Here is a 25,595-nt window from a genome sequence, read left to right as displayed (position 1 = left end):
GCAGAAAAGAGTTAGAGCATAGATCAAAGTACTAATTAAGCTGTCTAAAGAGCATCAATAGTAAGAGTTATTACAGTCATCCAAAAAGAAATAGTTCAGAAGTAGCAAAAGAAGCAGAAATCATGAGACAAAAAGAGAGCAGCAGCAGTTTTTATGAGACAAATCCTAGGCATCAGAACCATTCCCTTCCGAAACAGCATCCTCTTCAACATCAGTGGCAGCATCTTCATCATTTTGAAGGTTATCAATGAAGGTCATCAGTACAGCCACCCTATCCCTTGACTTCTTCAGGAAGTTCTCATGCTTGCTAGCCAGCTTCCTTTTCTCTTTGCTTAATTCAATCAAGTGGTTCGATTGAGAGACAAACTCTTGAGCAACATCCCTGACCACATTCAGCAGAGTGAATTTCTTCCCAGTGGAAATGGAAGTACCCTCAGTGGACGGAGCAGTAGAATCATCTGGAATGAACTCTTCATCATCATCATCTAGAACCACTCTCTCAGATCGAGTTGGTCCTTTTTGCTGTTTCACTGAACCACCTCCCTTTAGATATGAATGTCTATTTTCATATTCTCATTGGTCAAGTCAACACCAAAATACTCAAAAATACAAGTCAGAAACATGCCATAAGGAAGAGCTTTGTCCTTTTCACTTCTAACAGAGTCAAACATGTATCTAACCATCAAATATGCAAATAAAATTTCAGTTTTGGTGAGAAGGGCATATAAAACAAGAGTATCAGTGTAGGAAACCCTTTGATATGAGCCGCTTTGAGGCAGAATAATATGATTGACTATTTGGTGCAGTTGAGCATGCTCATATTCTAGGGCTTTGTGAGTGGGTGTAATGCCATCTATTAAAGAGATATGTTCACAAATACTAGCCAGGGCATCATTGTAAGAAACACCAACTCCTTCATCCCACTTAACTGACGTGTAGGCACAGGGCCCAACATCAGTATACTTCAAAACATCACTGATGGTCTCATTGTTTAAAACGATATCTCGGCCCTTGACATACGAATGAGCAGTGCCCTCATGATAAGTCATGTTTGCATAAAACTCTTTGACCAACAAGGGATAAACAGGTTTTTTGATATCAAAAAGGTGATTCCAGTCCAGAAAAATCAAGTTATCAACAAAAGGAAAACCTTTTCTTTTCAAAGATGGCAAATCAGCGAGAAAAGAGGGACATAGGGTACGATACTGGATAACCTTCTCATAAAAATCATTGTTCATGGCAGATTTGAATCTATAAGGGTTATAGTTCGAATGAGAAGTCAAAAAGTGAGCTTTGTGATCAAAAGGTCCAATGTCTGGTTCTTTAACATTCTGGAGAGGGACTCGAGTGTTACCTCGTTGAGAGCGCATTGGAACCGACCTGGATTTTGGTTGAGATGGTTCGGGTATGGGTTCCTCAGTCGCCTGACGTTTGCCTTTGGAGGAGCCAGGCTTTGCTGAACTTGGTTTTGAGGAGCCAGGCTTGGAAGGTGTGGCCTTTGGTGGTGGCGTCGGCTTGGCAGAGGCAGGAAACCTTGGAGTGTTTTTGGTCCGAGCCATGGGGTCACAGCGATGAGGAGAGGTAGGAGGAGAAGGAGAAGGGGTAAAGGTGCGGTCTTGAGAGCGAGTGGATGGCTTTGTGGGTAGCTTGAAAACCTTTTCACGAGGAGCCCTTTTTGCAATGGTTTTCTTCCTCATTTGGTTAGTTTCAATTTAAGAAGATGAAGGAGTAGTGAGGGTAGTGGTGAAAACCGAAGTGATGGAGAAGGAGTTATGGAGGGAAGAGAGGGAGTGTTGGTAACCGTACCCAAAAGCAAATTTCCAAAACCATGCAATTGCATCACCATTTGAAAAGACTTGAAAAGACATGACCTCATTCAAGAAAGATTTTATTTGATTTTAAAAATTAATTTTAAAATTTTGAAAAACAACAATATTAACCTGAAACACTTTTTGGGCCAAGAATAAATACACTAGAAACCTTTTGGGCCACAAAACATTTATTGAAAACCTTTTATGAAACACAGGTTATAAAAAAATAACAAACAATATTGTAACATTCATGTTGGGGCCTTGAAGTGATATAAGATTAATGAAACACATTTGGACCACTCTTGATCTGAATATTGAGGTTGGCCCAGATTGAGGTTCATTTGAAATAAGCCCAGAACACGTTGACTTGATGGAAACGTTCATTACCTGTCCAGAATTGTCTCATGCCTGTTTATGAGACAAAAAGCTCCAGCAAATACATCAGCATTTTTCAAACAAGGAATCATAACTCAAAATTCCTAGACAAGTCCTAAGCATGCAGAATCTATCCTCAGCTAATGGTTTTGTAAAAATATCTGCTAATTGCTCCTCTGATTTAACAAATTTAATACTAATATCCCCCTTTTGGACATGTTCTCTTATTGAGTGAAATTTCACTTCAATATGCTTAGTCCTAGAGTGCAAAACTGGATTTTTAGAAATATTAATGGCACTCATATTATCACACAGTAGGGGAATATTTTCAGCCTTTAATTTGTAATCAGCAAGCTGTGTTTTTAACCATAAAAGCTGAGAACAACAAGAAGAAGCAGCTATATACTCAGCCTCTGCAGTGGAAAGGGCCACTGTGGGTTGCTTCTTACTTGACCATACATTTAAGGACTTCCCAAGGAAGCAACATAAACCAGAAGTGCTCCTTTTATCAACTCTATCACCAGCAAAATCTGCATCACAATAACCAACTGCAGAAAAATCATCAATCTTAGGATACCAAAGACCAAAATTGGATGTGCCATGAACATATCTAATGATCCTTTTAACTGCAGAAAGATGTGACTCTTTTGGTTTGGATTGGAACCTAGAACACAATCCAACACTTTGCACAATATCGGGTCTAGAGGAAGTTAAGAACATAAGAGAACCAATCATTCCTCTATACCTAGTCTCATCAACATCTTTCTCATTTTCTCCTTTATCTAATTTAGAATTAGGATGCATGGGAGTTCCCATGGGTTTGGCATTTTCCATACCAAATTTCTTAACTAATTCCTTGGCATACTTCTTTTGATGAATGAAAATACCTTTTTCAGTTTGTTTAATTTGCAGCCCAAGGAAGAAATTAAGTTCACCCATCATACTCATGTCAAATTCACTTGTCATGAGTTTTCCAAATTCAGAACAAAGGGATTCATTTGCTGATCCAAAAATAATGTCATCAACATATATTTGGACTAGAATAAAAAAATCATTAGAGTTCTTAATAAATAGAGTTGTGTCAGTGGTGCCTCTTTGAAAACCATTTTTTAAAAGAAAAGAGCTAAGTCTTTCATACCAAGCTCTAGGAGCTTGTCTTAAACCATAGAGAGCTTTGGACAATTTAAAAACATGATTAGAATGCTCTTTATTTTCAAAACCAGGAGGCTGTTCCACATAAACTTCTCTATCTATCACACCATTAAAAAATGCACATTTCACATCCATTTGGTATAGTTTAAAACCACAAAATGCAGCATAAGTTAAGAGAAGTCTTATGGCTTCCATTCGGGCAACAGGGGCAAAGGATTCATCAAAGTCAATTCCTTCTTCTTGGTCATATCCTTGTGCCACCAGCCTTGCCTTGTTCCTTGCAATGCTACCATCCTCTCCCAACTTGTTCCGGAATATCCACTTGGTGCCGGTCACTTTCTTTCCATTTGGCCTTGGAACCAACGTCCATACTTGGTTCTTTTCAAACTCAAGAAGCTCATCCTCCATAGCCTTAACCCAAGAGGGGTCACTAAGGGCTTCCTTGACGTTTTGCGGCTCTATTTGTGAAAGAAGGGCAATGTTTGAACCTTCATTTGCCTTTCTAGTGGAAGACCTAGTTTGCACTCCATGAGAGACGTCCCCAATGACAAATTCCTCAGGATAATTCTTCAAGAATCTCCATTCACGAGGTCTGGTGGACTTGGAGGCAGATTCAGTCACCAAGGGATTCTGTGTGCTGCTGTCTGCAGAATTTCCTTCAGATTCATGAGACAAAATGGAATTGTCTCTTGAATTTTCAGCGTTTGCTGTTTTTGGTTCAAATTGTCCAGAATTTTCTTTTCCATGATTCTGAGCAGTTTCATCCTCATTTTGAGCTTGATTTCCTGCATCACCATCTTCCAAAATGCTTTGCACTAAGTTAGTATCACAGAATGTAACATGTATGGACTCTTCAATAATTCTAGCATCTTGATGATAAACCCTATATGCTTTACTAGTTGTGGAATATCCTACAAACAAACACTCATAAGCCTTTGGATCAAATTTTCCCAAATTTTCTTTGTTATTTAGAACAAAACATTTGCATCCAAAGATGTGCAAGTAATCTAAGTTTGGTGGGTAGCCTTTCCAAAGTTCATAAGGGGTTTTCTTCAAAAATTTCCTTATGATTGTTCTATTTAAAATGTGGTAAGCTGTGTTAACTGCTTCAGCCCAAAGGAATTTTGGAACATTGCTCTCACAAAGCATGGCTCTTGTCATCTCTTGTATGCTTCTATTTCTTTTTTCCACAACACCATTTTGTTGTGGTGTTCTTGGACAAGAGAAGTTGTGAGATATTCCAAATTCCTCACAAAAGGATTCAAACAAATTATTTTCAAATTCAGTTCCATGATCACTCCTTATAGATGAGATTTTCAAATCCTTTTCATTTTGAATTTTCTTGCAAAAAGGTTCAAAGGCCGAAAAGGCTTCATTTTTGTGTGCAAGAAATAAAACCCAACCAAACCTAGTGTAGTCATCCACAATTACTAAACCATAATGTTTACCACCTAGGCTTTGAGTTCTTGTTGGACCAAATAAATCAATGTGTAGCAACTCAAGTGGTCTTTTAGTGGAGATGTCTTCCTTTGGTTTAAAAGAACTTTTTGTTTGTTTTCCCATTTGGCAAGCATCACAGGTGATATCTTTGTCAAACTTTATCAAAGGAAGACCTCTTACTAATTCTTTCTTTACAAGTTTGTTTATTTGAAACATACTTGCATGGCCCAATCTCTTGTGCCATAACCACTTTTCAGATTCTTTAGAGTGAAGACAAGCTACATTTTGATTCTTTAGTTCATCAAGAGTAAGTCCATACATATTATTGAAACGCTTGGCAACAAACATCACTTCATTTGTCTTTTCATTGACAACACAGCATTCAAGCCTTTTGAAAACAACTAAATATCCCAAATCACACAGCTGACTTATACTTAAAAGATTGTGCTTTAAACCACAAACCAAAAGTACATCATCAATGAAAGTAGATTGCTCATTACCTACTTTTCCAACAGCAATGATTTTACCTTTACCATCATCTCCAAAGGTCACAAAACCTCCATCATACTTATTTAGTTTGATGAAGTAGGTTGACCTTCCAGTCATGTGCCTTGAACATCCACTATCCATGTACCACATGTCCTTTTTGTTCTTGGATGCTAGGCAAATCTGCATGATGAGTTTCAAGTGGCCTTAGGTATCCAAATTAATTTGGATCCTTTGAAGTTAATCCATCTTGGTTGCCCAAGTGCATTGAAATCACAAATAACATTGTAGACTTTGTTTCCTACAACTCTCTTTTCAATGAAGCATTGTGCATATGAGTGACCAAATTTCTTGCAATTAGCACAATGATTTTCTGGTGTGTGTTGCTGAAACTGATGTGAGTTATATTGCTTGAAATGATTAAATTTTTGAAATTTTCTGGTTCTTGGAGGAGATGCATTTCTTTTGGCAAACTGATTTTTAGTAAAGTTATTCCTCTTTGCAAAAGCATTTTCACCAGAATTTTTTTGAATATTTTTGCCTTTCGAGAATGAGGTTTTGTTGTGAAAAGTTGGTTTCTTGAAAGCAACCTCATTTTTCGAAATATAACCCAAACCTGGTCGGTTTGAACTTGGACCAGTTCTTGGTGAAGGCTCAGCTACATTTGTGTATTCTTCATCAGATTTTTCTTCACATTTTGAAACATATCCGATACCTGATTTGTTTGGTATGGATTTGGTATTTGATGAAGAAGCCACAAATTTTATAGAGGATGTGTTAGAAACAACATCTTCCTTGGCTATGTAGCCTAAACCAGATTTTTCAAACAATGGTCTTTGTCTTGCAAGTAATTTGTCTAAGTTGCTAGAACTTTGAGCAAATTTTGCTAAGTCACCATTCAACATTTTAATCATATCATTTAATCTTTTGTTTTCAGCAATTAACTCATGTGAAGGATCCACAATGTGCTTTCCTTTTAATTTTTCAAGTTCAGATTTTAGAAATCTGTTTTCTTCAATGATGTCCAAAGCACATTCAGTTTCCTTCACTTTTTCTTTTAAAAATTCATTTTCAGCTCTTAACACATCTCTTTCAGATCTGCATCCATTGTATTTATCAAGCAGTTTTGAGGTGTTTAAGGTGAGATCATCAATAATAACATGCAAGTCCTCAATGGTCAAATCATAATAATTTACCTCATCAAGATTGTTGTTTCCAGCCATGAAACAGTCTTTGTCATCTCCTTCAGATTCTTCTTCTTCATTTGAGTCATTCTCAAGATCCTCCCAAGCTGCCATGAGTACTCTCTTCCTTTCCTTCTTGCCTTTGTCCTCCTTTTTGAGCTTTGGATAGTTTGACTTGAAGTGTCCAGCCTCCTTGCAATGATGGCACGTCACTTTGCTCAAGTCTATCTTGTGCTCCTTTGAACTTGAACCCTTGTATTTGCCTTTGTTCTTCATCATCCTTCTAAATCTCCTAGCAAAAAACAAAAGTTCGTCATCTGAAATACCATCACTAGACTCACTCTCTTTCGGTTCTATTTGTGACTTAAGGGCTATTCCCTTTTTCTTTGAGTCTGTGTTTGTGTGTGTGGCTTCATAGGCAAGGAGTTTTCCTCTCAGCTCATCATAGGTTATGGGACTTATGTTGTTACTCTCGGTTAGGACAATGGCAGTGTTTTCCCACTCTTTTGTGAGGCTTCTAAGGAGTTTTCTCACCAAGGTTTGTTCTGCATAGTTTGTACCCATAGCATCAAGGTTGTTGATTATGATTGAGAATCTCTCAAATGCTTCATCAATGCTTTCTCCATCCTTCATGCTAAACATCTCATACTCTTTTCGCAGCATATCAATCCTCGTTTCTTGACTTGTTTAGTGCCTTCGTGTGTAACCTGGAGTTTTTCCCAGATTTCTTTGGCTGTCTTGCATCTAGACACCTTCCGGTACTCTTCAAAGCTGATAGCACAGTGAAGAAGGTTGATTGCTTTAGCGTTCAGCTCTATCTTCTTCTTGTCATCTTCATTCCATTCAGCTTCTTCTTTCGGAGTCACCACTCCATCAGCACTTGTTTTTGTTGGGATCTTGGGACCACTCACAACGATCTTTCATAAGTTGTAGTCAATGGATTGGATGAAGATCCTTATCCTTTCTTTCCAGTAGGAATAGTTCTTTCCGTTAAAGAAAGGTGGCCGGTTGTTTGACTGGCCTTCAGTGAGGGTGTAGGCAATTGTGGTTGTGCCCAGATTGTTCGCCATTGGATCTTTGCTCCAAGCGGTTAAGCTTGATTCTTGAGACCTTAGCTCCTGATACCAATTGAAGGTTGTGGTAGGCTTAGAGAAGGGGGGTTGAATCTATGCCTTCCTTTTAATTACTGTTGTTACCCTTTTTGAACAGAATCGCAATTCTGATTCTGTTTTAACTTAGCAGCAGAAATTTATGAGACAATTTATTTTTGTCTCATGAATATCAGAAAACAGAACACAGCAGAGAAGAGAAAAGCTAACACCAGCATGTATCCTGGTTCGGTTGCCTTGTGCTATGCAACCTACATCCAGTCTCCTCCACAACTATGGAAGAATTTCACTATAGTAAACAATATTACACACACCAATAACACAGGATTGACCCAATCCTTTCACACACAAGTTCTAACCTAACTTGACATTGGCTATGCTAATACCTAACTATACCTCTTAGTGCTAACCCAACTAAGAAAGGGATACCTCACAGGTACAAGATACAAGACATGAACACACCTAAAGAAATCTGAAAATTACTCTAGGCTTTTCTCTCAAATGTTTCACTCAGCCTTTTTCCACTCATGGCTTTTACTTGAGTTTTCTCACAATGCCTTTTCTCACTAGAAATTACAGAATGATAAACGTTGAAAAGAACATTACAATCAGTAAAACATGAAGGAGATTGACTTCATCAACAGCCTCTGTGCTATACGAAAAACCAGATTAGCAAGCCTCTGATTCAGTTCTTCATACTGGCGGAATGCACCTTTGATTAGGTTACACTGTCCAGTTAGTTGAACTTCTTCAAAGAGCTCTCTCAGAACAATAACCTCTATTCACTGGTTTTCTCTCCTTGGTGTCTGAATGAACAGCAAACTTCTTATATCTCCTTGCATGTGGCTGAGTTCTTCTTTCAAGGTCAACACCTTGAGCCTTGAGCTTCACCAACCCACAAGCTTACTTTTTCTTCTCAAGCATCAAAGTAGAACCTTTGCTTCTGACTTTTCCAACTTGACCGAAAGCCATGAAGAAGTAACCGGAATTGTTTTTCACTGGTCAACCAAATCTGAACCATAGAGATGCAACTTGGTCCCCAAGTTTTGATTAGGTCCGTAGATACACAGCAGAATGGGGGCAGAAAACAACTTTTCCTTCAAAGCCATTTTCGGGTAGTGCAGAGAGTTGGGAAGAAGGGATGAGGATCTTGATGCATGCAAGATGAGATGGATTACCTTTCTTAAGCTTGATTTAGCTTGGGATTTCTGTTTTAGCTTCTGTGCTTCAAGCTTCAACTCTCTCTCTCTTGCTTCTTTGGTTAATGGCTTATGGAAGAAGCTTTTCTTCTCTTTCTCTTTCTTGCTTTTTCTGAAATCTTGATGTGACTTGATTAGAAGAAAGAAGAACGTTGCTTTTGGTTAAGCAGGAGAGAGGGAATTTCAATTCTGAAATCAGTTCGGGCTTGGATCGGGTATTAGTATGCATGGCCCGATTTAATTTCTTTGGTTTCTTCCTTTGCTTTTGCTTGGGCTCTTTATTTTGCTTTCAGCCCAATATTCTTTGCTGAATGCCTTTTATTCCATTTGGGCTATTAACATTTGGTCTGCAACAATAAACAATTAGTTAATAGGTAGATATAATTAATCAACACTAATTATTTATTTTGCTCAAAAATAATGTTTGTCATCATTAATTAATTTAGTTAATTTCTTAACTCAACATTTGGAATGGACGGTTTATCTTCTCTATTATTTAAAACCGTCCATCTTCCTTATTATTTGAAACGTTCTATTTTTAAAAGTTTAGTCTAATTTAAATTTTTAATATTTTTTATTATTTTCAAAACTTATATTTAATTATTTATAAATACATATATCTCGTTTATACTGTAAACGAGATACATGCAAAATTATCTCGTTTACCGTTTAAACAAGATAAATAAATATGATATAAATTGGTAAATACGCTACAAATTATTTATTTTAGTAATTGAAATAATTAAATCATTTATTTAAAAAAATCCTTCATCCCTATGTGCTATGTTTTGAAAATTTGTGTATTACATCGATAAGTTTGTGTTATGTGCAAAATTTCGTATGTTATGCTTCAAAAATTTGTGTGCTATGCTTCAAAATTTGTGTACTCTCCAACAAAAATTTGTGTGTTTAAGAAAGTGTAAAAAATACAACCCGCGCTCAAATTGTGCGCTAAAGCGTATTATTTTGAGAATATTTTTTATTGTTAATAAACTATAATTACTAAAAAAACTCGTATATATAACATCACTCTATTGAAAATATAAATATTTAGGCACTTATTTCTTATTTTATTTAATTTTTTATTTTTTTTGGGTTTTAAAGAGACGAATAGATTAGCGATGAGTAGCAATGGTGTGTTGTTCAAAGTTCAAACCAAAAGGAAGTGTTGTTTCTTTTTTAGCCTATTGAGCCAATATAAAGCCCTGTTTTGTCAAGTAAAGACTTGACCAATGAGAATGCAATGCCCGATTCCAAAGGAACCTTGTTGGCCCAGTCCTAAGAAAGAAGACTGTGTTTGGACGAGTCTCTTTTTTTTTTTTGTTCTTGGACGAGTCTTAAATGAAAGAAGAGAGATTTTTCTTTTTTTCGAACGTAAAGAGTAGAGTTAGTTGTTCACTCTCTTGATAAAACTTACATGCTTATTTTTTGGTTGGGTTGGGCCCCCTATCCTAGTCCAAAAAGAGGGGAAAAGAGTATGACTGTAAATAATTGGGGCCTCATCCTACGAACAATCATTATAGACTAAGTGTTGTTATGGCAATGGGAGGACGGCGAGGTCGTGCCGGCGAGGAATGCGAGGACGATTGGGTGTTGTTATGGTGAACAGAAGAGGACGACTGATTTGCCAAGGGGAGCACCTGCAAGTGAAATTCGGATCGGATTGGAAATAGGTTTTCTGTTTCGGATCTGGGCAGGTTGGTGGCCCAGGTCTCTGACCAAAAAAATAATAATAATAAATAAATAAAATTTAACCCTAACAAAAAAAATAAAATAAAATTTAATTAATTTAGATTGGTCTAATAATTAACTCCTTAATCTATTTTAGTAAGTGTTAGAAGTTTAAATTCTACCTTATACATGCAGTAACTGATCGATCAATAACAAATCTTTAAATGAAGTTTAGATCTGCGATAAAGAAAATATATTTTTTTTAACAAAACACCCTTGATTCTAAAGAACTTTAGTACTTAGGTCTTTAATAAACTTTTATTAATGTATAAGTTTTTTGATAAATTATTCAATTGATAAGAAAAATTAATTTATTTTATAATAATATTTTTGAAATTTAATTGTCTTATAATAAATTTATTTAAATTTTTTTTATCATGTATATTAAAAGTTTATTAAAAACGATAAAGTAACCAATACGTTTGATGAAAGTTATTCTTAAAATTTTAAGAATAATATAAATTAATTAAAACTAAAGTGTGCAATTTAAAATTTAATTATATACTAAATTGTCCATAAACATGGCACAATTTTCGTAAAAATATTATTTATTTTTAAGAATTTTGTGAAAAAAGTTTGAAGTAATAAAAAGGTAAAATAATCAAACAAATCTTAATTGGTAAATCAATTGCAATTGTACTAATGAGTAAATGTGAATATTTTTTTTTATTCCTTAAGCATTCACCATTGATAGCATTGATTAATAATCTTATTCTCTAATCTAATTAAAAATTACAAAGGTGACTATAAAATACTTTTTATGCACAAGAGAGGGAGATTGAACGCTACCACGCACTTAAGTAAAGGAATTAGTAACAGATTAGTTAATGTGAAATCTTTTTTTAATGCTGCAAGTTATACTTTAGCAGCCAATTGCTAATAATTTTCCATGCTTTAGAGTATTTGATTACAAAGTATATGTTTTTGGGTTGGAAAGAAATTGCAATTTGATCTATTTATTATTTATCTTTACACCCTAATGAGTGCATTGCACTTAGAGGTGACAATGGGTATGTAGGTTAGAGTTTGGAGTCAACCTTAACTCTATTCGCGGATTAAGATTTTTATATAAACTCAACCTTATCATACCTGTGGGTTGAGAATATCTCAACCCTAATCCTACCCATTCTTAACTTATGAGTATCCGATCTTACCCGCAGGTTACAAAAAAGATGCAACATTATTATATAACTTGATGATAATTTAAAATAGAAATAATTTTATGTAAAAAAAATATTAAATTATTAATTAATGATTTTTTTAGTGGCTAAGGATTTTTTACATTTAGTGAGAGGTCTTTAATTCAATAATCACTTGAAACATATTTTTACATAAGTACATAACATATACATATATAAGGTGCGAATTGGTCGGGTAGGGTTGAGGCTCAACCCGCACCCTATTCGACCAGCACGAGAATCCTATCTGCACCCTATCCTAGGGATGGAAAAACTCCCCGAGACGCGGGGATTCTTGCGGGGACTGTCCCGAATGGGGATCCGACTGTGAGGAATTTTCCCGCGGAGATGGGGACGGCGGACAAAATTACCCCGAGGCAAGCGCGGGGACCCGAACGGGGATCTCCGCCCCGTCTCCGCTAATCCCCGTCACACACACACACATATAAATCCAAAACTCCTAATTCTCATTTGAATAACACTTCTTTAATTCAGAGATCCCTAACACTGTCCATATTCCATCCAACCTCTTTGCAGCCACCCGCTCGCTACTCTCCCTTCTCACTGCTTCGTCACACCTCACCATGCCATCACCCTCATCGCGTCGTGCTCTTTATTTGCGACATTCCTTTCCATAACTCTACCATTGTATTCATTTTTCTCTCTGTTGCCACGTCTCCCACCCCGTCCACTGCTCTGTCCTCTAGCTCACCGTTGTGTTTCCCACTGTGTCATTTCGTAAGAAGTCACCATCTTGTCATTTAGACTTTTTATATAAAATCTTGCTGTTTTTATATATGGTGGATGCTTGGAGCTCTATTCATATAAAAATTAATAATTAGTTAAAACTATCAGATAGATGGGGAATGGGGACCCCGCGAAAAATGGGCCCTATGAGAAATGGGGATGGGGACGAAGAGCAAATCTGGAGGTGGGGATGGGGAGAAGGGAGGAATTCCCCGCCCCCGCCCTACCCCATTAACATCCCTACCCTATCCTACCAGCTGCAGATCGGGTTGGCAACCCTATCCGACCGACTGGGGTCGGGTTGAATACCCGCGGACAGGGTGTATGTTACCACCCCTAATTGCACTGCCAGCCTAGTACATCTTATTTATTTATTTATATATGGCCATAGGATGTGATCCGGCCGTTACAAATCCAACATCATAAATCGGCTTACTCATTCATAACTCGGCATTATTCAAGTTATTATTCAGAAAGCTGGCGTTATAGTTCGGCACTACAGTCATTAATTGGCAATCAATGTCATTAATCGGCCACTTACGTTACAAGTCATCTTAACGGACTGTTTTCCAATTGTGAAACGTCCAAACTGACATCTCACCCTTATTATTGCTCTTTAATACAGGCAATAAAGCAGAAGCATAACCGCCCTGCACATCTCTAGCCATAAAAGGTATGATCTTCCATCCTAAAAGAACACATTGAATTCTCAATACTGACTTAAGTTTCGGAGTGCCTTTGTAGGTACACTCCTCCCTGTTTCTTGCTCAAAGCTCTACGCGATTGGACATCCTCTTGGAGTAAAGCTCGGATTACCATAAAGCTCAAAGGTCGGTACCGAAGATAACAACTCGGCGATGATTCCCAGTGACCGAGCTCTTCCTCCAGGTATCCATACAAGAACAATTGGCGCCCATCGTGGGCCGAGAATATAATCCCTTCCATATATCATCGGCCTCGAGATTCTCGCCTGAGTCATGGCTGAACGACTTCCACCCACGCCATTCGAACTCCTTCATATGGTGACTGAGTTACAGCAAGCCAACCAGCGCATGACCGAGGAGAACCAAAGAATGGCACGGCAAATTGCCAACTTGAATAACACCCGAATCGAAAACAACAATGATCGGCAAGAACGAACAGAAGAAGCCGAGCAGCAGTCAGGGCCAACACATGTCTCAGACACTGCTCAGCATGAAGAGGAGCAACCCGAGCATAATGAGGAAGCTCGGCAAGACAACGAGAATGACGATCAGGAAAGCTCCCCTGGACCATTCATGGCCGAGGTGATGAACTTCGTGCTACCCCGGAGGTTTACTCTGCCGACCACCCTAACTCCCTATGATGGGTTAGGTGACCCGAAGAAATACATCAAGAATTTCACCTCCATAATGATAGTAAACGGTGCATCTGATAAAGTTTTATGTCGTTGCTTTCCATCTTACTTGGACGGTCCTGCACTTGATTGGTTTTGTTCTTTGCCTGCAGGTTCTATTTCTCGATTTCGAGACATATCAAAGCCCTTTGAGGAGCACTTTGCCGGATCGGCCATCTACCTACATGACTCCGATTACCTGAACACAATCAAGCAAGGCCAGCACGAAAGCCTTAAGGACTACATGACGTGCTTCACAAAGATAGCCATAAGTATACCCGACCTCCACCCCAAGGTGGAACTACACGCCATAAAAAGCGGATCGCGACCAGGAAAATTCCAGGAAACTATTGCTGTGGCCAAACCTAAGACTATGGCCGAGTTTCGCGAAAAGGCAAAAGGACAGATCGACATCGAGGAACTCCGGCAAGCTCAAAAAACAGAAAAGTCTCACTACAGAGATGACGACAGACCTCGAGACAAAAAGAAGAACTTCAAACCGACTTCGCGATATGAGTCCTACACTCAATTCAACACTAAGCACGACGATATCATCAAGGAAATCTTGAATTCAAAATTAATCAAGCCACCAAGAAGAGCCGGCAGTTACCCAGATTCAAAAGGCACGGACCGATCAAAATACTGCTCTTTCCACCAGAAGCACGGACACACTACCGACGACTGTGTTATCGCCAAAGATTTACTGGAGCGACTAGCTCGGCAAGGTCACCTGGATAAATATATCGGCGGCCACATACAGCGGCGAACACCCCCTTTGGAGACCAAAGCTCGGCCACACAACACGACCGAGATAAAGACCGACCAAACAACAACCATCCTGAACAACCAACACGTATAATTAACTGTATTTACGGAGGTTTTTCAGGTGGAGGAGCCACAAGCTCGGCAAGAAAGAGATCTTACCGAGCTATGCTTTCCATCAATACCGATCAAATTCAACAGCAGACACTACCACATTCCCCGCAGATAACATTTCAGATAGCCGATCATAACAACAGTACAGCAAATCTCGATGACCCGGTCGTAATCTCCCTGCAACTTGGAGATCTCCTAATAAAAAAGGTGTTGCTGGACCCTGGGAGCAGTGCCGATGTCCTATTTTACTCCACATTCCAGAAGATGAAATTGAGCAGCAACATCCTCCAACCTTCTACTGGAGACCTGGTAGGTTTCTCAGGTGAGAGAGTCCTGGTTATGGGCTCTGTGTGGTTACACACCACACTCAGTGAGTTTCCCTCGTCAAAAACTTCAGATATTCAATACTTGGTTGTTGACTGTTTTAGTCCTTATAATTTAATACTTGGTCGACCTTTCTTAAATAAGTTCGGTGCTATAGTCTCTACAATTCATCTTTGTGTTAAGTTCCTTTTGCAGGATAACACAATTGCAACCATTCACAGTGATGCCCGGGAAGCCAGGGAGTGCTACAACAATAGTCTCAAAAGACCTAACCAAAACACAAAAGCCCATGTTCACAACATCGGCAACATGAACGACCAACACATGTTGGCCGACCTTGATCCCAGAGCGGGAACACTGGAAAGGCCAACCCCAACAGAAGACCTGCATAAAATCTATTTCACAGAAAACACAAAAAAATTCACATACGTCGGCTCAACATTATCCTCAGAAGAAAAATCATCATTTCGAGCATTCTTACAGTAAAATGCCGACATGTTTGCTTGGACCCCAGCTGATATGCCAGGCATCGATCCATCCATCATATCACACAAGTTAGCGTTAGACCATCTGTCCGACCTGTGGCACAGAAAAAGAGAAATCTTGGCCACGACTGGAAACAAGCTTCCCTAGAAGAAACCAAGAAGCTCATCAACGCGGGCTTCATCCGAGAAATCAGATTCACAACATGGCTGGCGAACGTCGTCATGGTTAAAAAATATAACGGTAAATGGCGCATGTGTGTTAATTTCACCGATCTCAACAAAGCATGCCCCAAAGATTCCTACCCTTTGCCCTCTATTGATTGTTTAGTTGACAATGCCTCTGGTTTTGAAAAACTCAGCTTCATGATGCATATTCTGGTTATAACCAGATCCAAATGCATCCATCCGATCAAAATAAGACAGCCTTTATTACTGAATACGGAAACTATTGTTATAAACTCATGCCATTTGGCCTTAAGAATGCAGGTGCGACATATCAATGTCTAATGGACAAAGTCTTCGCCAAACAAATCGGCAGGAACATTGAGGTGTATGTCGACGATATGGTCACCAAGATAAAGATCGGCAATAATCACCTTGATGACCTAACAGAAATCTTCGGACAGCTAAGAAAATACAACATGCGATTAAATCCCGAAAAGTGCGCATTTGAGGTTCAGAGCGGTAAATTCCTCGGCTTCATGCTCACTAGCCGAAGTATTGAGGCAAATCCAGAAAAATATCGAGCTATTTTAGACATGACAAGTCCACACACCATCAAGGAAGTCCAGCGGTTAACAGGGAAACTTGCTGCACTTTCTAGATTCTTACCTTGCCTAGCTTCTAAATCTTTATGTTTTTTCCAAACTTTAAAAAAGAAAAAAGCTTTCCAATGGACTGATGAATGTGAACAAGCATTTACAACTATTAAAGAAACTCTTTCGAAACCACCAATTTTACAAACCCCCCTATAAGGGGAACCATTATTCTTATATTTATCTGTCACTAACTGGGCTATAAGCTCCGCTCTTGTTGCAGAAAGGGAAAAGAAATAGTTCCCGATCTATTTTACCAGTAAAACATTACAGAATGTTGAGCTTCGATATCTGAGCATTGAGAAACTTGCCATAGCCATTGTCTTCTCAGCCAAAAGACTCCGACCATATTTTCAGAGCCATGAAATCCATGTTCGGACAGATCATCCTTTGCCTCAAGTCCTTCAAAAACCTGAGCTGGCTGGCCGACTAGTCAAATGGTCGGTGGAGCTATCAGAATTTAACATCAAGTACGAAGGCCGAGCATCCATCAAATCCCAGTTTTTGGCCGACTTTATCGCCGAATTCTCGGTACCAAGTACAGCTGAAGACTACATTGAATGGTCTTTATATGTTGATGGGTCCTCGAAGCCACAAGGGTGTGGAGCAGGTATCATTCTTGATGATAGCCACGGAAACATCATCGAACATTCCCTCAATTTTTCCTTTAAAGCAAGCAACAATCAAAGTGAGTATGAAGCGCTAATTGCTGGCCTTAGACTCGCTGCCGACCTAAACATCACCGAACTTAAGGTATATTGCGACTCCTTACTTATCGTCCAGCAGGTAAACAACTTATACCAAGTAAAGGACCCTTTGCTTTCTAAAATAAAGCAGGTTTTCCATGAAGAAGATTTGACTCAGCATGTTCTATTCGATACGGGTAGAAGAAGAACCGAACCCAGATGCAGTTCTGACCATCTGTCAGAGAAAAAAGAACGATTGGCTCTGTATCAATGGAATCTCATCATCCATACATAACGAATTGGTGTGATATATTCAAATCATAACATATGAACAGTAAAAACTAGTATTCTTATTGAGACTAGAACTCATAGGGAAGAAAATATATTTATGAATGGAATCAAATATGAATGGAATCAAAAATGCAGTATATACCTGGATATCGTACAAAATTTACTTTCAAAATTTTCTAAATATGAAATACAGCACATACCAAGGGGGAGTAATGGCCGAGTTGACATTCTGTCTAAACTCGCCAGCACTCAACCAAATGGGTCATCACTTTATCAGTCAACACTGCCCAAGCCAAGCATTGAACTAACACAAATCTTAAGTGTAACACAGGAAGCAGATTGGAGATCTCTATACATACAGTATCTCCAGACAGGGATCTTGCCAGGCGACGTCGAAAATGCTCGACACTTCCGCTGATAAACCTCCTTTTTTACAATTTATAATAATTGCCTATATGGATGAGGATTCTCTCATCCATTACTTAAATGTCTTTGCAGAACAGAAGCCGAGCTTGTACTAGCTGAGGTGCATGAAGGGATCTATGGTACACACCTCAGAGCCCGAAGTCTGTCTTAAAAAATTCTCAGAGCTGGATTATATTGGCCGACAATACGACAGGATTGTCAAGAAAAAGTTAAAAGCTGTAACAACTGCCAGAAATACAGTCCGATCACACATCTCCCGGCCGAACTCCTACACTGTTCCGAGGTAAGTTGGCCGTTCAACCAATGGGGCATATATATCCTCGTCCCTTTCCCCACAGCAACAGGTCAGGTAAAATTCCTGGTTGTAGCAATTGACTACTTTTCCAAATGGATAGAGGCACAACCCCTTGCCAAAATCACATCACAACAAATGATTTCTTTTGTTTGGAAATATATTATTTGTCGATTCAGCATTCCTCGGCACATTATCACAGATAATGGCCGCCAGTTTGCCGATAAAAAATTTACTTCCTTTTTGCAGGAACTAAAAATCAAACAACATTTCTCCTCAGTCGAACACCCACAAACAAATGGCTTAGCAGAAGCCGCAAATAAAGTAATACTACATGCTCTAAGAAAGAAACTGGATGATGCAAAAGGCCTCTGGGCCGAGCTTATCCCAGAGATCATATGGGGATACAACACAACATTACACTCAACCACAAAGGAGACACCCTTCCGTTTAGTCTATGGTTCAGACACAATGATACCAGTGGAGATCTCCCAATCCTCACTACGAACTGTGTTGGCCGACCAAACTACACAAGACATAGCTCGGCAATCCGAGCTTGACCTCATTTAAGAACTCAGATCATCCACAGTAGTCAAACATTTAGCCATGCAACAGTACATTGCCCGAAGATATAACCAAAGACTTCATCCAAGGTCCTTCCGTGTAAATGACCTTGTGCTTAGGAAAACAGAACAAGCTAGGAAACCATCAGCACATGGCAAACTAGCAGCTAATTGGGAGGGCCCTTACCGAGTAACAAAAATAATCGGCAATGGAGCCTACCGACTACAAACCTTACAGGGTAAAGATCTCCCTAACACTTGGAATGTATCTTCCTTAAAGTTATATTACAGTTAATACCAGGGACAGGGCAATACTATTTTTCCTACTACCAAGGTTTTTCCCACAAGGGTTTTGCTTGGAGAGGTTTTAACGAGGCTAGCCTACCTGGGCCTTTAAATTCAAAGGTTTTACATTAATAAAAGTCCTTATCCAGTCAATATTATTTGCATTTTATACTTCTCAATTGTCAAAATTTAAACAACCGATTTTAATCGGAATCCAATCATTCCGATACAATCATTCAAACATCTGACTGATCTTAATCGGAGTTTAATACCTCGGATACAATCAATCAATCCGAAAGCCGACCTAATAACAGAAATTCAATTAGACAAATATCCGATCTAACTCGAATTCCGATCATTCAATCAGACAAATATCCAATCTAACTCGGATTCCGATCATTCAATCAGAAAAATATCTGATATAACTCAGAACCCGATCATTCAATCATTCAACATATCCGATCTAAATCGAAAACCAATCATTCATACAAAAATCTGATCTTAATCGGAAGCCGATCATTCAATCAAAACAAATAGCCGATCTAAATCAAAATCATTACCGATCAGTTATCATGCCTATGGATTAGCATCCAAACTCGGCCTACTCAGCCTACCTATAACATTTCTCAATCAAATTAATGACATTTCACCATTACAACAAATTTTACCTAAAACATGTGGCTCCAACCCAAACCCACATACCAAATAAACATCAACTTATTATACAGTAATAATATTATATTATAACATGCAGAAACAGCATGTAAACAGAAGCATCTAAGTATGTTTTCTTCAACAAACAGTAGCAAAATATAAGTCATAAGTACAAAAGCCTAACAAAGGAGAAACTTAGTTTACAAACAAAAAACAAAACAGAAACAAATCAAATTTCTATCAAACATTTTCATCCCCCTCTTCTTCAGCACCATCATCATCAACCATGGACCCATCCCGGACAATCTTCCCTGGATCCATCTAATCAAAATCAACGCTAGGAGCTAAGAACCTCGCCTGCAGCGAAGCTCGCTCAAACCCCTCAAGAAAAGAATCTAAGATAGCTGTCTCCTTACTCTTTTCGAGATTTTTTAACTTAGAAGTCAACTCCTCTATACGAGTAGTCATATTTGACAGATCAGCCTCTTTCTTTTTAACATCCTCCACCTCTTTCGCATAATTTTTCTTCGTCAATTTCAGCTCTTTATCAAGCTCAGCTACCTTTTTCTCCAATTCTGTAACCTCTGTACTCGTCAAATCCAACTTTTCCTCCAACTTTAAATCTGACTTCTGCTCAGCCACTTAACGATGTTTCTTCTCTTGGCTACGTCTCAAACTCGCAAGCCAAAGACCAACAACCTTCAAGGAAAATAGAAAGACAGATAAAACACATACCAAACTAAAATAAAATAGTCAATCATACACATTCCTGCATATATTGGCCGATGACAACATCACTAACCTCACCAGCCAAAGTAACATCGGCTGGCCCTTGACAAACTTCATCCGTTACAACCATATATGGAAAATCCTTCCCCCACAAAGATGACCCATCACTCTGTTCGGCCACGATATGCAACTTCCTCTGATTCTCATAAAATAAGTTCGGCTCACCTGCTGGAACCTCATCTCGAAAATCCTCAAACTCATCAGACAAATCCACCAAATCAAGCTTCCTCTTCTTCACCACAACCTTCCTCCTACCCGGCTTGGGTTGGTTAAGCTCGCCCACCCCTGCCACCTTGTCAACCTTAGACGAGGAACCTTCTTTGTCCAAATTCTTGCTTTTTACCCTTGACCTCAAAGTCGTCGCAGACACTCCCGGATATTTCCCACCTAAAAAACAAACAGTTACAAAACAAATTGACCTTACTAAAAACAAAAATATCCAAACCCTCACCTAAATAGTCTATAACGGCTTCCCTATTATCCTCCCACTGAAGCAAATCAAACACTGAAATAAGTTCCTTCCGATCAACAACCTCGGTTAGGTATTCTATGATACACTCATTCCGTGCATTTATAATCTCTAGGCCCAAAATACTCTGCGGCTCCGAACACCACCAGACCGGAAACTTCTCCCCAAAATGCTCGTCCATATAAAAAGGAAACTCCCCCTCAGAATTCTTCACCTTTATATACATTTCCTTGAAATTTTTGAAAGAACATTTGTACAGTTTGAAAACACCAAAACGAGGCGAACTATTCAAATTCACCCAACCCCCCTTCCAAACCCCTTTAGCCTGAAATAATGAAAAGAACAACTCCACCGTTGGTTCCTCTTCCAAAAAATCCATAAGAACTTCAAAAGCTCGAAGAAACGCCCATCCATTAGGATGTAGTTGGGAAGGTGCACAATTTAGCTGCCTTAACACCTGACACTCGAAATCAGTAAATGGAAGTCTCACCCTCAACTCTTCCAAAACACTACTATACATATAGAAAAACTTAAAACCCTCCCCTCTGTGAAAAATCCTATCACCTGAAGAACAGGAAAGCAACTCCAACCGAACCCCTGCACCCACCCTAACAATCTTACTACTATCAATATGCTTCACTGCATCTTCATCCAAAAATAGAGAAACACGATTCTTCACGTCCTCGTTAAACCAATCATAGGACCAATCAATCTCCTCTTTTTTGTCCCTTTCAAACCCCATCAAAAACTAACCACAGATAGAAGAAGATGAAGAAGAAAAAAAAAAACAAATACAGGAGGAAGAACAGAGGAGTTAGCACATACCTCTCTTACTCATTTTTTGCTCCCAAATGCCTCTGATAAACAAAAAATAAAAGAAAGCCCAAGTGAAACCCCTCAGACTCCAAGAGTGTTTTAATTAAACACACTTTATCCACATATTTCGATTCCACTACCTTCAGTCAAATCAGTTACATCAAAAACTGTAAACTGCACTGGAAACACGCACACTCTGCAATGTGCATTAAATTATTTCTCTCTCCTAATCATGACCATTTACACTCCCAATAACTGTTCAATAAAGCACCTTGAATTGGGGGCTACAAGGCATAACCACCCGCCGAACTATCCAGCAGCCGACTTATACATTATTTAAAGCTCAACCTGCTTCATTAAACATATTCCCAGGCCAAGCTTGGGGGCTGTGATCCGGCCATTACAAATCCAACATCATAAATCGACTTACTCATTCATAACTCGGCATTATTCAAGTTATTATTCAAAAAGCTGGCGTTATAGTTCGGCACTACAGTCATTAATCGGCAATCAACGTCATTAATTGGCCACTTACGTTACAACTCATCTCAACGGACTGTTTTCCAATTGTGAAATGTCCAAAATGACATCTCACCCTTATTATTGCTCTTTAATACAGGCAATAAAGCAAAAGCATAACCGCCCTGCACATCTCCACTCATAAAAGGTATGATCTTCCATCCTAAAAGAACACATTGAATTCTCAATACTGACTTAAGCTTCAGAGTACCTTTGTAGGTACACTCCCCCTGTTTCTTGCTCAAAGCTCTATGCGATTGGACATCCTCTTGGAGTAAAGCTCGGATTACCACAAAACTCAAAGGTCGACACCGAAGATAACAACTCGACGACGATTCTCAGTGACTGAGCTCTTCCTCCAGGTATCCATACAAGAACAGGATGCATGTCACTTCTCGATTACTTTGATGCATTCCGTTTGTCTCTTTTACTAATCTTGTTTGGCTCTTAATATATATCAATGAATAAATAAATAAATAAAATAACCTTGATCTTTATCTATGAAATTATGAAATCAATTCTTAAAGGTAATACTATGGCTAATAGTAAAAATTTGAAGAAGCATGAAGATTACTTTTTTAGGAAAAAAAAACTTATTTTAAAAAATTTTGTCACGTGTGTTGTACATATTTTTTAAAAAATTAGTAAAAATCTTTATTTTTTATTCAATTATACTATATTCATCAAAGAAATTTTCATATTATAATTGTATCAATCATAATTATAAATTTGTTAAAAAGAAAAATAAATAAAAGTAAAACATAATTAATATGTTTTTAATATATATATATATATATATATAGGCGAAGTCTTTGGTATAGAAGGAGTTGTGGTTTCTATATGTGTAGATATGACGTGGTTGTTAGTAGCTTGTGACACGTATATAAGTTGGGGGAGCAGATATGACATGTTGCAGTATTGGTCTCCTCTCATATTTGAGTCTGCTGCTAATATGATGTGCTATAAAAATGTTGTTAGCTTTGTAATTACTAATTACATTAACTGTAGCTTTTTTTTGACATGACATTAACGATAGTTAATTAGTGTGAGATGAAATTGGGCCTAGCTTTGTTGGAATTTTTAAATTTTTGGAATGACTAGAAAGAACTAGTGGGGCTCAATTTACTATAGTAGTGAAACATTGGAATAAAGAAACATGACAAGTTTATTAACGGATTAAACATTAGTGAACTTAAAAATATAATTTAAGAAAATTAATCTAAAATTTAAAAGAAAAAGACAGGTTTAGACTTTTGTTTTTAAATAAAAAACATATAAATACATACCAAAAAAACATTTTGTAACATTAATTATTGTGCAATAAAATTTTAATGTATTAAAAAATTTATATACATATTTATTTTAATTTTAAAATATAAAATATTTAAATTATAAAAATAATTACAAAATATTATTATGCATTCCTCTATCATTTAGTATAATAATATAATAATAATAATAATAATAATAATGATTTCTAAACCCAAATTAAATTCTTATCGTATCAAAAATTTAACTAATTCAATTTATCTGATTAAAACTTATTTAGTCTATTTATTTTAATAAAAACATCGTAAAATGATACATAAATATTAAATCAACGAGATACTATAAGATAGTGGAACAAAAAAAGATAAAATAAAATATAAAATGTTATATCCTCTAGCAGTTTATAATAGTATTTAGTTTTTACATAAATATCTACACATTATAGGAATTTATGATAATAATCAATTTTCACATATATTTTTATACTATATAACGATTTATGCATAAATTTTAAAACATTTACATCTTATAACAGATTATTGATACTTTCTAAAATTTATATAATTATATGATTCATGTATTTCGTTTTCTGTATACTAACGAGTTAAACCCTAAAATAATCCATGAGATTGGTGTTGTGCATTAAAATTATTCTTGATATTTTAATTGCATCAATTATGTCCCTGAGATCGACAAAAGTGCACCACGTTATTAGTCTTTGACCCATTTTCTATTAATAGCGTGATAACGTGGACTGTTAGTGACACATGTCACTCTATGGTTTGACCACGTGTAATGGTATGATAATTGGTTGACCAGTGAAACGTGGCATGCTGATATGGATAGTTGTGCCACGTGTCACGATGCTATTTGACCATGTGTCAATTTGTGCCACATGTCGCAACATTATTCGCCCACATGTAATCTGCCATGCCATCATTGTAGATACACTAAATTAGTCCTTCAGTTTGCATTAAGTGACTCATTTTAGTCCCTAAAATTGAATGTTGTGCACCAAACTAGTCCTTTCTCTAGATTTTCTCAATTTTTTAAAAATTCAAAATTCTCAATATCTTTGGATGCATTAATTTCAACTCTATTTTTTTACATATAGTTTAAATACAAGTGTTTTTATAAATTTCTTTAAGATTTTAGTTTTAATTATATATATATATATATATATATTTTTATAAAAGTTTAACATTGATAAATTTTGTAATATATAAGTAAATGGGCTAGATTGAAGCTAAGGTACTTTAAGTATCCTCACTACCATCTCCAACCTCTTTCGTCTAGCCTGGACGAAAGAGGTCGGAGATAGTAGTGAAGATGCTTGAAATGCCTTCAAGTCAATTTCAAGACGACGGTTAGAAATGCTTGCAAGAGAAAAAATATTTTATGAAAGTACTTGTATTTAAATAAGTGTGAAAAAATAGAATTAAACTTAATGCATTTAAAGATATTAAGAATTTTAAATTTATTAAAAAAAAGAAAAAAATTAGTGGACTAGATTGATGCACAGCATTCAATTTTAAGGATTAAAATGAGTTACTTAATGCAAAATAAGGGATTAATTTGGTGCATCTACAATAATAATATAATGGATAATACGTGAATGAATGTTATTGCGACACATGGCACAAATTGACACGTGTTCAAATAACATCGTGTATCATTTTACGATATTTTTATTAAAATAAATAAACTAAAAAAGTTTTAATCAGTTAAATTGAATTAGTTAAATTTTCTATAGGATAAGAATTCAATTTGGGTTTATAAACCATAGTTAAATTTTTTGTATGATAAAAATTTAATTTGGGTTTAGAAACCATCATTATTATTATATTATTATACTAAATGATAAAAGAGTGCATAATAATATTTTGTAATTATTTTTATAATTTAAATATTTTATATTTTAAAATTAAAATAAATATGTATATAAATTTTTTAATACATTAAAATTTTATTGCACAATAATTAATGTTACAAAATATTTTTTTGGGTATGTATTTATATGTTTTTTATTTAAAAGCAAAAGTCTAAACTTGCCATTTTCTTTTAAATTTTAAATTAATTTTCTTAAATTATATTTTTAAGTTCACTAATGTTTAGTCCGTTAATAAACTTGTCATGTTTCTTTATTCTAATGTTTCACTACCATAACAAATCGAGCCCCACTAATTTTTTCTAGTCATTCCAAAAATTAAAAAATCCCAACAAAACTAGGCCCAACTTCATTTCACACT

The 25,595-nt window shown here is 37.0% G+C and overlaps 1 protein-coding gene and 1 pseudogene across 2 annotated transcripts in view; both read left to right on the top strand.

The window, feature by feature from the left end:
• LOC110267719 (uncharacterized) overlaps positions 1-25,595 on the top strand; it is a 111,645-nt pseudogene that overhangs the window by 68,169 nt on the left and 17,881 nt on the right. The window lies entirely within an intron of this gene.
• Positions 13,390-14,646, top strand: LOC107620492 (uncharacterized). Its single transcript, XM_016322644.1, has one exon. It carries the CDS (start codon positions 13,390-13,392, stop codon positions 14,644-14,646), a length of 1,257 nt encoding a protein of 418 aa, XP_016178130.1.

This window comes from Arachis ipaensis, chromosome B10, assembly GCF_059453495.1.
Source record: "Arachis ipaensis isolate K30076 ecotype BB chromosome B10, ASM5945349v1, whole genome shotgun sequence".
NCBI lineage: Eukaryota > Viridiplantae > Streptophyta > Magnoliopsida > Fabales > Fabaceae > Arachis > Arachis ipaensis.
The sequence above is the reverse complement of the archived record's forward strand: the minus strand, read 5'-3'. Positions and strand labels throughout refer to the sequence as shown.